Genomic DNA, 11661 nt, shown 5'->3' with positions numbered 1-11661 from the left:
ATATAGAAGTATCTTTGCTCCTGTGCTGATTTTTTTTTAGATCCTAATGAGGTAGAGGCTTTATCCTGTTTAAGTTGTCCTTCTAATCCTATTATTGCTGCTGTCTGATAAAGCAGGTGGGCAGCTTTTGAGTTGGGGCTAAAGGGTAAAAAAAAAAAAAAAATGCATAAAGATGGGGTTTAATTGGTGGTTGCGAAGAGTTTGAATATTTGTCTTATACATCTTAATCTACCCGCATTCTAGAAAACTTGCATTTTCACTAAACAATTCTGTCTGAAAAACCAAATCACAAAACTTTGTAATGCAAAAAAATTTTTAAAAAATCAGATACGATAACGACCTTTTAAATGTGCTCTGGTTTCTTTAAGGGACATAAATTATATGAAAGCCTTAAAAGTGTTAATTAGCTGAAAAAGAAAGTGAAATAAATGCTAAACACAGCATTACTAAGTGGTGAGGATGTTTTTAAAATGTTTTTTGAATTGTGGGAGAAAAAGGGGAACCATGCAGTCACCTAGTTTTTCTCTTCTCCTGGATCTTTTGGCAACCAGGCCAAAGTATTCTGCTGAAATTAATCCCTAAATATTAAAGATGGATTGCTTGGAAATGCTTTGTAAAACTACATTTGTTCTGATTAGGCCATCTATACCACTTAGTCAGGTTTGTGTTGTTGAAAAATACCAAATGACAACACATCCTCCACTAAGGCCTGCAAGAGATTGTGTTTGTATTTTTGGACATTGTTTTTTAAAAATTACATTTAAAAAAGGCATGAATCATTATGGAAATCACTTTAGTTCCAGATATGTCAGCCCTCACTATATACAGGGACTTCTAATATGCCAATAGATACATGGTTTGTCATTTTTAATTAAAAAAAAAACCCCTAACTTTTAAGTATATAAACTTATGCAGCATGAAGACACATCTGTCTTGATGTTTCGAGTCAATACCATGCCATTTTTAAACTATTATTGTATTAACATATCTGAGAAGAACTTGTTACAAAACATATGTCAAATGTTTAAAAAAAAAGAGAGAAAGAAAGTAGAACGAAAGATACACCCTGACAGTATCTACTTCTAATTCTTTTTTAAAAATAAATTAGAAAAATACAATATTCCAAGTCAAAACAGTATTTCAAATAATGTATTTATAATACTATTCAAAAACATGACATGAATAATGTAAAAGGAACTGGCAGGTCCTGCATCAGGTTATTGGCTTGACTGCAATTTAAACAATAAATACATATATAAAAATACATATATCTATACAGAAAAATACGGATAAACAAACAAAATAATTAAAAATAATATTACATCTGTGATGCAATCTACAATTTCACTCATACTTACAGTATAGACTCGTACCATTTTACGAATACAAAAATTCTTCTACAATTTCCAAGCTACACCTTAAAAAAAAAAAAAAAAAAGTTCAATTAATTACTTTGCAGCAATAATTACTTTTGTTTTTAATCTCAAGGGAAAAAAAACAAAAACGTGTTGGACAATTGAGGGTGGGGGGAGGTGTGAGTAATACAGCAACAAAAAATATATATACTTGTGTAATGACAATGACTGAAAGGCAACATTAAATAAAAATGTTGAAAAAGACAAAAAAAAATAAAATAATAAGAAATGATTGTAACCACTGCCACACCTACTGTTATAGCCATGCTTAGCGTATCCATTAGGCCATTTACACACACACACACACACACACACACACACACACACACACACACACACACACACACGCACTGATCCAGATCCACTCCATGTTTTCTCTCTCTCTTCTCTTCCTGCTGTCAATGAACATCCAGCCCGTTCCTCTCCTTTATTCCTACGCGCTTCCATCGCTCCGCCTCTTCTTCCTAGCTGGATTTACCCCTCCTCTCCCCTCCCCTCCTCTCCTCTCCTCCACCCTCCTCTCACCTCACACTCTCTCTCCCATCGCATCCATTTTTGTGCATTTAAGAAATCTCTAAGAAATACCAACCTGGAGGAAGCTGCGGGCTCCAGCGGAGTGACAGAGGAGGCTTCAGGACTGTGGACCACGGCAGGACGCAGCGGACGTCTTTTATTGCGCCGCCATGCGATTAAAACGCCTCTAAGGGATGACAGCGATGGGTTAGACAGGATATAACATGACTGCTGCGAAATAAAAGGCAAGACTTTGCTATTCCTCATCCTTTTTTTGTTTTATTTCCCACGGTGAACCTCCAGGTTGGATGGGTGGATGATGGATGGATGGATGAATGGATGCTGGAGTCTACACCTGCAGGTCACAGCCTGTGCACTCCTGCTTCTTTCTTTCTTTTTTTATATTTTTTTATGGCTGATGTTCTCTCTTTAGGGTCAGCATTAGCCCATCATGGCACGAGCTTAATCAATACACGTGTGTTTCATCTTTAATATGCAGAACAACGGATATAATTATTCCAATCAGCACAGCTGTGATGCCTTCAAGTGCAACCGACAGCTGCTGTGGGGACTGGCCTTTAAACGTGTGTGTGTGTGTGTGTGTGTGTGTGTGTGTGTGTGTGTGTGTGTGTGTGTGTGTGTGTGTGTGTGTGTGTGTGTGTGTGTGTGTGTAATGGTTGACGGTGCTGTTTCTGTGTTGTTTAGCCTGCACTGAGTGTAAAGATGTCTGCTCCACACGGGCCCCGGGGCGGCCCCGCTCCGCCAGCGGCCGGAGCCGCTCCGGGCATGCCGGACCTGAGCCACCTGACCGAGGAGGAGAGGAAGATCATACTGGGTGTCATGGACCGTCAGAAGAAGGAGGAGGCCAAGGAACAGTCCATGTTAAAGTAAGGGGACGCTCATAAGGCGGGGATATAGTGCTCTCTCTCTCTCTCTCTCTCTCTCTGTGTGTGTGTGTGTGTGTGTGTGTGTGTGTGTGTGTGCGTGTGTTGCCTTTTAACATCCAAGCTGTAATGGTCAGACGACCAAGGTGAGGACCCCCCCCCCCCCCCCGTTTTATTACGACTTTGTTTTTGTTTTTACGCGCACTCGTGTCTCGCCCAGTGATGACACCTCGACCTCCGCTTTCCCTTACACTCCTGCTGCTCTAGTTTTTTTTTTCTCCTTACACTGACGGGCTGGGGCTTTGGAACCGCGATGGCCGCCATTTTCACGTCAAAAAAGCACGCCAAATTGTTTAACCTTTCCCCGCCGACGTCACAGAGATTACACAATGTGACAGAGGAGAGATCATCTAAGGTGTCCTTTACGGAGGGGCTGAGCTGAGCTGGGCAGTGACGGTGGCTGATCGGAGCCTGTGGTGGGCAGATGTCGGTTCAGCACCAGGTGCTGTCCAACACTGGCTGGGCTGAGTTTGTTTTTTAAGGTGGACTGGAGTATTTCACCCCCACCACCCCACCCACCCACCCCCTCACACACACTGACTGGAGTCATTCATCTGCTTCATGATGGAGAACTTTGTCCTTAATCTTAATCTGGTAACTATTAAACTTCACTTGCTGTGGTGAATATGAATGTGGGGAGACATTTGAGCACACAGTGACATCAACTGTAGTTCAAATCTACTCGTGTTCAAATTGGGAGGACACATATTCAATTTTTGTTTATTAGTAAATGGAGTTTTCAGGAACACTTTAGTTTACATACATATTGGCTCTTATTTAGTCTTCATTTAGTACTTATTAATGCCTTATTCTTGAGAATGCTTTATTATACACTTAATGGTTAATAATACTAAGGTTATTGAGGGAAAACTCTTAGCTAATGGCTCACTGGCTGTATAATAAAGCCATGCAGAATACGGCATTAATAAGTACTTAATAATGACTAATTAATAAGAGTCAGTATGTTACTAATTAAGCGTTATATGCTAGTAAAGGGGCGGGGAAAAGCAAATTCAGGTTGTCCATTGGCTTTTGAAAAAAAGTCAACGAATCAATTCAATTCAACTTTATTTATATAGTGCAAATTACAACAATAGTCATCTCAAAGCGCTATCAAAATATACAATTCTTAATAGAAAAAGGAAAAAAATCCAACAAATCCACATGAATCAAGGAGCTGGATTTGGTTATAATCCCTCCTACTTCCTTTGCATCAGGTCTACTGATGAATAGTTTTGCTTTACTAGTACTACTAGTAGACTAAAAGCAGTGTACTAATACTGACAGTGAGTGCTTGAGTGTATACTAGTAGTACTAGTACATTTTGTTCCACTAGCACGGATAGAACATACTAGTAAAGCTAAATCATCTACTCGTGGACAATTTTGTGCTACTAGTAATGCTAATAAAGATTTAGGTTTTTTTTTTTTACGAGTAGCATATTTCAACTACTTCTACTAGTAACACAAAATTGTCCACTAGTAGAAGAGTTTAAAGAAGAGTAAAGTCTACTCGTGTGCCCAAAACCTTAACTATTAGAACAAAATGTGTGTTCATTAGTGCTCCTATTCATTTGAAATCTCACAATTAGTACTAGTACACTATTTTTTATTTTACTAGTAGTACTACTAAAGCCAGAAGAGTCACTAGTAAATTGAGTACATGTAGCCTACATTTCAGCACTACTAGAGCTTAATTATGGTTGATATCACTGATGTAAAAAAAAAAAAAAAAAAAACTCTCAAATGGTGAGTTTGTAGCTTAGGGCTAAATGTGAGTTAGTGGCCTTAGCATTTGTATTGTGTTGATTTCTTTAGTTCTCCTTCAATGAAAGGATATGTGCTCGCAAGCAATGAGAAATGCATTTTCCCATTTCACGTGAACGCTGCACGAGTGTCAGGCTGCATTCAGGTTTGAGTCTGCAGAGCCGGAGCAGGTTGACTGGCGTGCTGAGGCTGTGTGCCACTGTAACAGGGAGCTTCTGTAGAGAAACCGGAGCCTTGTTTTCCTCATCACTGGGTGAAACATTTGCACTCAGCCAGCATTCCTAATGGAGAGAAAGTTGTGCAATCCCTGCCCAGTGCAGCTGCATGATAAACATGACTCATATAGTCAAAGACATGGCTACCTCAGTAGCTGCGGTGCAGTGCTGTGTGTGAATCATCCAGGCCTTTTCCGTGTTCCCTTCCCCCCCTTTACCCCCCCTAAAACTACCACCACAACCTCTTCCCCAATGGCGGTTTCATTTTCTCTTTCTCTGAGGTAAAGGGAGTTGTCAGTTTTAGTCACTCTGGCCTGACAGTGATGTCAAAGCCTTGTCATGGCCTAGCACTGGCAGAGAGGCTGTTCTTTTGCTAAAGACTTGACTGACTGCCTGTCTCTGTGTAATGTTAGGTAACCCGCACAAGCACGTCAGCTTCTGTGAGGTCAAAGTTTGACAATGTCCCAACATCCTCTGGTTTTCTTCACAGTTTGAGCGTAGCTTCCTGCGTAATTTGATCTGTCGACTTCATTTATAACAATTTGTCAAAGTCCGTTTTTTTTGTTATTTGCACATAGACATTCTACTTAGGGCTGGGCAATACATACATGTATATCAAGATTTAAGATATATCGAGTTTTCTATTGTGGCGATATCGAAAATGACAATATCACCTGTATCAATATATATATTTTTATAGCTTGTTTTTTTTTTTTTTATAAGAATACCTGTTTTAGGAGTCGCTGCATTCTCTATTTATCAGAACAGCATGAGAAACACAGTTAGATGGATTACCGAGTGCATCCTAACCCAGACCTTCTTCTAAAAAAAGCCACTTTACAGAACTCACTCACATGCTGTTCCTTATAGGAGGAAAAAGCCACAAGTGGCTCCTATTGTGCAGCTGTTTGTTAATAAATGTGCCTGTGTGGCATTTTTCATCTGCAAATTGTCTTTCTGGTAAGACTTTATTTGAAATGAAATTATCAAGATTTATCGTATATCGTAATTTTAATAATGAGTTTTGGTTCATATCTGCCCATATGTACCAGGCAACTTATCATGAGTCATCATAATGCTAAATGGCCACGTTTCAACCATTGAATCACACAAGCAGAACATATCATGAAGCAGCATTATCATTCTCAGCCTTGCCACAGGTTGACCCGCCCCACATTAACCTGTCATTGCACGCTTTGCAACATTTTTCACCCTTGTATCAGAAACAAACACCCACATCTCCTATAGCTCACACAATCCACACAGTCACAGTCGTTTTAAAATCCCACAGTGGCTCGGTTTGGACGGCTTTTGTAGAAAGTATGAATTTGAAACATGGAAGTGTAATCTAGCAGAGGGAATCCTGGGAGGATGGAGAGATGGGGAGGAGCAAGAAAGAAAGAAAGAAATTTAGGCCTCTCCAGCTGCAGGGCTTGCCAACTTGCTGTCATCTCTCAGGAGGTGCTACAGAGAGCCTGGATGGAAATGAGTTACTCTTTCCTAGCCTGTGTGTGTTTGTGTATGAGAGAGAGACTGAATATAACACAATTACATACCTCACTCCAAAAATGATGTCCTTGAAAGGCCATCACAGCTGTGACTCTCATCATGCATTCAGTTTAGTTCATTTAAACAATTTCCCCACTAAATTCTGTACACAATAAAGCGTGGCTTTAGATGCATTCATTCCATTATTAAGAATTCTCTGGAGCTATCTTCATGTTTGTCTTTCCATGTCATGCTTTTGTGCAATCCTTTGCAGCACTGCAGTGATGGTTATGGGACCCCTATCCCCACTAAACCCAGGCAGCGCCCTGACCTACAGGCAGGCATTAGCTGCCTACGATAGGGTGACCCACAGTGTGCAATTTCCATGATTGCGGAAAACGGAAAAAGTGATTGATTTGTTACTTTTTTTTGCTCTTTCCCTTCATTTAAAATTAGGCCTCATCATGACACTTGCATGTTTTGAGACAATATCACACTTTTACACACATTTTGCACCAGAAAAAGAGTGATTGAATGTCTAAATATAGTGCGACAGACCAATATGTCCAATTTCACCGATAATCCCACTGAAAATCTTACTGTATAATGGATTGAGTAGTAACCATGTTATCTTGTGACTGAAAAGACAGGTTTAGCTGTATGGTGTTTGAGCTGAACTGGTGATCATTTTAAATGGTGACGCGTCATAAATAATAATAATAATGTATACATTTTATGTATAGAGCACTTTTTTGGACACTCAAAGGCACTTTACAGAATGAAGGGATTATTCTTTCACTCCACACTTAGCGGTGGTAAGCTACTGTTGTAGCCACAGCTGCCCTGGAGCAGACTGACGGAAGCGAGGCTGCCAAAGTGCACCATCGGCCCCTCCGACCACCACCGACACTCACTCACTCACTACATTCATACTAAGCAATGTGGGTAAAGTGCCTTGCCCAAGGACACAATGACATATGCCACTGAGGTGACTGCCACCCCACTGTGGCACGGGATCGGGCAATGACAGGCTGGTATGGCAGAAGCACCTCCAATCACACGGCTGCGTGGGGTTTTGTGCAGAACGTGAGGATGATTCACTCATAATTAAAGCTTTCACAAATAATGTTTTGGGATCATATCACACATTTCCATGGTAATCTTGTGTGATATCAGCACATTGCAATTTTGTAACTGATTAGACGCATGTTTAGTATGATTTCAGGAAGTCTAATAGCCAGTAAAGTCATTTAAACAGGGAAAACGGATGAAATTGTAATGGGACACGGACGTTACGCGGAAATGGGTAAACCCTGAGACGAAATTTGGGACATTTTGAAATAGAAAATCGTAGGCCCTGGTATTGGTGCTGATAGTTTCTACTGTATCCACCTTAGTGCGAGAGTTGGTCTTTCATGTGTAAAGTCTAATCCAAAGCTGTAATCAATGACCTTTCCCTGATTGACATGGTTTTGTCTTTTAGGGAGTAGTGCCATCTCTTTAAAGGTGATGCATTCCACTGCTGCCTGTTTGTATTTGTGTTGTGGGGTCATGTGCTCAATTTATCTGTCAACCACAAGAAATGGGACCCTTGGTCCCCTAGGGGGTTTTAAACTATTAAATGTGCAGTCAGTAATGTGTGAAAGCTAGCAAGATTTGAACTAGCAAGACCTAAGACTCTTAGCTCCACCCCCTCGAACGCCTCCTGTGTGCTCCCATTGGGGCTTCATCCAAAGCCACGCCCAGGATTCCAGATGCTATAGATCTCGGATTCCTTTTGTTGATTTTTCTGAATACAGAGTGACTACTCTCCGAATGGAGAGATCACGTCACCCAGAATAACAAAGTGCTTCTCAACAGAATTGCAGACTATCCCTTTAAGTGCCAAAGTTGCATTATTGTGACAAGGATGCTGAGTAAAACAGTTCATAATTCAAACATAATTGCCAATCTTACCGTAATGTTATTTTTTATTTTATCTGTGTTTCTCTTGTATGGACCTTGAGCGTAGAATAAAGTATACCTAAGTATATCTATCCTAATACCCGTTTAGTTTCACTATAAAACTAATTCAAATCAATCTTTCCTGATAAAAAGCACTGTTCATACAAAGAATTTAGCTCTAAGTGCTTACAAAGTTAAAAAAAACACCCACCCCTTACAAATTCCGTCCACCACACATAGACACAGGAAAAGAATGTTTGAAACCAACCCTCAAAGAAAGAGTTTGGTGATATAGAAAGCAGATTACTGCTGAAATAGGAAGTTCTTTCACTTTTTGAACAAGTATTTACGGTCTCATAGGACATATTTTATCAATTAATTTAGAATATTTTGAGAGGGATTAGAATATTTTGATTAAGAGTGATAAAGTGACCAAACACTGTAAATCAGAATGTAGTGAGTTTATACTGTAAAGATATGCATAAAGAAGTATTGATCTAATTTTGCAGTGTATACAATTTGTCTTAACTGCACTGGGAGGGTGAGTGCAGATTTTTCCAGCTGACTCAGAGTGGGGGCATTCTGGACAGGATGCAAATGTGTTTAATCTAGCCATGGATCAATCTCAAAGAATGCATTGTGTCTCATGCATCACCCTTATCTAAAGATACTTGGATCAGAGGACTTTGTTCATCTTTATTTAGGACCTTATCCAATCCAATCCATCCTCCATAAAATTATTCAGTACCATATATATTGTATTTTTTATTTGACCTACATGCAAACATTTCCAAACAAGAGCTTTGCTAATGTAGACTGCATGATAGCCTTGAGCTATAATATACATTTTATTGGAGTTAAACAGCAGCGTCTTATATGAAAATGTTTTTTTTTTTTCTTTGGTCTTTATCAGCTCATTTTTCTTCATTGACTGTCTAGCAATGCCACCAGAGTACGCTTTGTGTTTCCAATTGTAAATCCTAATAAATCTAACAATTATTCAGATTATTATCAATATAAACAGATAAGGTTATCTGACTAATAATTAGAATCAGAAGTACTTTCTTAATTCCATGGGGGAAATTGCTTTAGTTACAATGACTCCCAAAGTGAAGAAATGTTAGTGAGGTGAAGCAAGAAACACAAGATAACAAGACACAATGGTCAAAAAGTAAACACGGAGTCAAAAACCATAATTATGTCAACATAATATTTTAATATGTGTATAAATATGATTATAAGTGTAAGTATGTACAAGTAAAAACCATCAATGTGTTTATTGTTTGCTTGTATGATCAGTGTCAACAAACTCTGTAACGGGAACATGATTTCATGATTTCAGCAGTATTTTGAGCTTCAAGAACCAAAGTTCAATAGTTCACAGTGACATCAAGAAGGATGTAAAGCTTCACAATCTGACCTGATGATGAGTACACTGATGATGAATAATTAACATTATTTTTCTCTTTATTTGTTTTGACAATGACTTCGATTACCAACGTGATTGCGAGCGTTCACGTGTACTAGTGAGCTAGTGAACGAGATTAAGTTGGAATTACATTGATTGATGACGCTCTCTTTTCCTATTTCCGTTCCCCCTTTTCTCCCCTTTAAACACACACATACACGCCTCACTCTGTTTACGCTGTCGAGGGCATTTATCTGATCGAGTGCTCAGTGTACCAGCTGGGATCAGAGCTTCAGAGACCCTCCGTCCCTGGAGGCTATAGGATCTCATCCCTTTGGGAGAGAAGCAGAAGCAGAGTGCTATTCACAAATAGTATTTCAGGTGTTGTTTTTTACTCTACATACGTACGCAGAAAAAAGGGAATTAAATATTTGGATAAGAAGTGAAAACCGATCAGAATGTAAAATGCGCTTTGTTTTCTAATTATTATTTTTCTTACTCTATAAAGCCTGCTCAATGTCTGCCAACATGGTTGCATTAGGTTTTAGACATTATAGCAAGTTTTAATTCAGGAAAAAAAGCAATAGCAAGAGACCTATGGTTATGAAATGAGGCGAGGCAATGTTACACTGGACAATGTACAGTACATGCACACACACGTGCACACACATGCACAGCCTCTCTCTCTCTCTGCCTCCCCTCTCTTGTTCCCTGAGCTCGCTCACCCATGCTAGTGCTCGCCTTCCCATGCTAAGAGCAGATTCTGTCATGAGTGTTCCACAGTCTCCCCTCCCCCATCACTTTCCCCAAGGCAGATTCATAGAGAAAGAGAGAGATGGAGGAGTGGAGGAGAGCCCGCTGTCTTGACTCTATAAAGCAGAATGCACGCTAAATGAATACATCATGAAGCTAATTAAAGTAACAATGTGTTTTGGTTATGGACTCGTGGCAGGCTGTCAAGTATTTTGGCTCAGTCAGATAGGAAATCCAGTTAGAACACAACTGCTCCTGCTAAAAATGAATTATGAGGAAGTACAGTATGAATTAATAACTTTATGAGGGCTTCCATGCTGCACTGCTGTAGTTGTTGTAAAGTCTCATTTCCCTTTTCAAACATTCAGTCATTGGCTCATTAGAATTGGTTAAATCTGTGTCCAATATGTATTTCCACATGCTCTTATGCCTGTTTAAACTTGGCAGAGGTGTGTAATTTCTGTCTATTAATAACTTTAACGCTGCAAACGCCTTCTGTGTGTTAATTACATTATTATTGGTGTCAAAATGCTGCGTTAGTTAACATTGCATAGCTTCATGTGCAGGGTCACAGACCACTATGTTGTCTGCCAACATGCTGGTGCTTATCTCTAGCTCTCACAGGACCCTAGGCGGGGGTTACACCATGGAATTTTATGATCTGATGTCATTCATTGAAAGCATCAAAAGTTATTTATAACTCTAGGAAGAAAATGATTCAAATTTATTAACCAAAGAAGTTCCAATAGTAGATGATAGTTTACTCTGAATGGTACATTGGAAGATAATATCCTCTTTTTACATGGTTTAACAGCTATTGCTAACAGTTATCACTGTTTGTACCATCAGACAATGATGCACTTGTATTGATGAATCCCCACAAGGTGTTTTTGCTGTTATGTAATACACTAAATACTAAAAAAATAGGGCAAGGTGAAGGAAAAGGAACTTTAAATGAGAAGATAAAGAATTTAAATAATATTTTTTAGATGTGGCTACCTAGTGGTACGTAGTTTAACAACACTAGCTGCCAACACTCTAGTAAGGAAAGTTGTGATTAGCTGTCCCAATAGTTGATAGTTTGTAGGTAGAGATGAAAATATCAAAACATCCATTCCTAAATATGTTTTTATATGTCAATGAACAGTTTTCTTGTTCAATGTGACAGCAAAAATGCTGCTGCCGTGGATCGTCGGTTCCACGATGATGTTTTTT

General features: G+C 39.3%; 1 protein-coding gene across 23 annotated transcripts in view; it reads left to right on the top strand.

The window, feature by feature from the left end:
* Nucleotides 1-1940: 1940 nt before the first annotated feature.
* rims2a (regulating synaptic membrane exocytosis 2a) overlaps nt 1941-11661 on the top strand; it is a 174028-nt gene continuing 164307 nt past the window's right edge. For all 23 annotated transcript variants that reach the window (XM_028471154.1, XM_028471150.1, XM_028471132.1 and 20 more), the window contains exons 1-2: nt 1941-2173; nt 2634-2815. In XM_028471154.1, the coding sequence (XP_028326955.1) occupies nt 2652-2815 (164 nt within the window). In that variant the 5' untranslated portion in view covers nt 1941-2173; nt 2634-2651. The remainder of the gene's footprint in view (nt 2174-2633; nt 2816-11661) is intronic.

This window comes from Gouania willdenowi, chromosome 16 (genome assembly GCF_900634775.1).
Source record: "Gouania willdenowi chromosome 16, fGouWil2.1, whole genome shotgun sequence".
Lineage (NCBI taxonomy): Eukaryota > Metazoa > Chordata > Actinopteri > Blenniiformes > Gobiesocidae > Gouania > Gouania willdenowi.
This window is presented reverse-complemented; position numbering and strand designations above follow the sequence as displayed.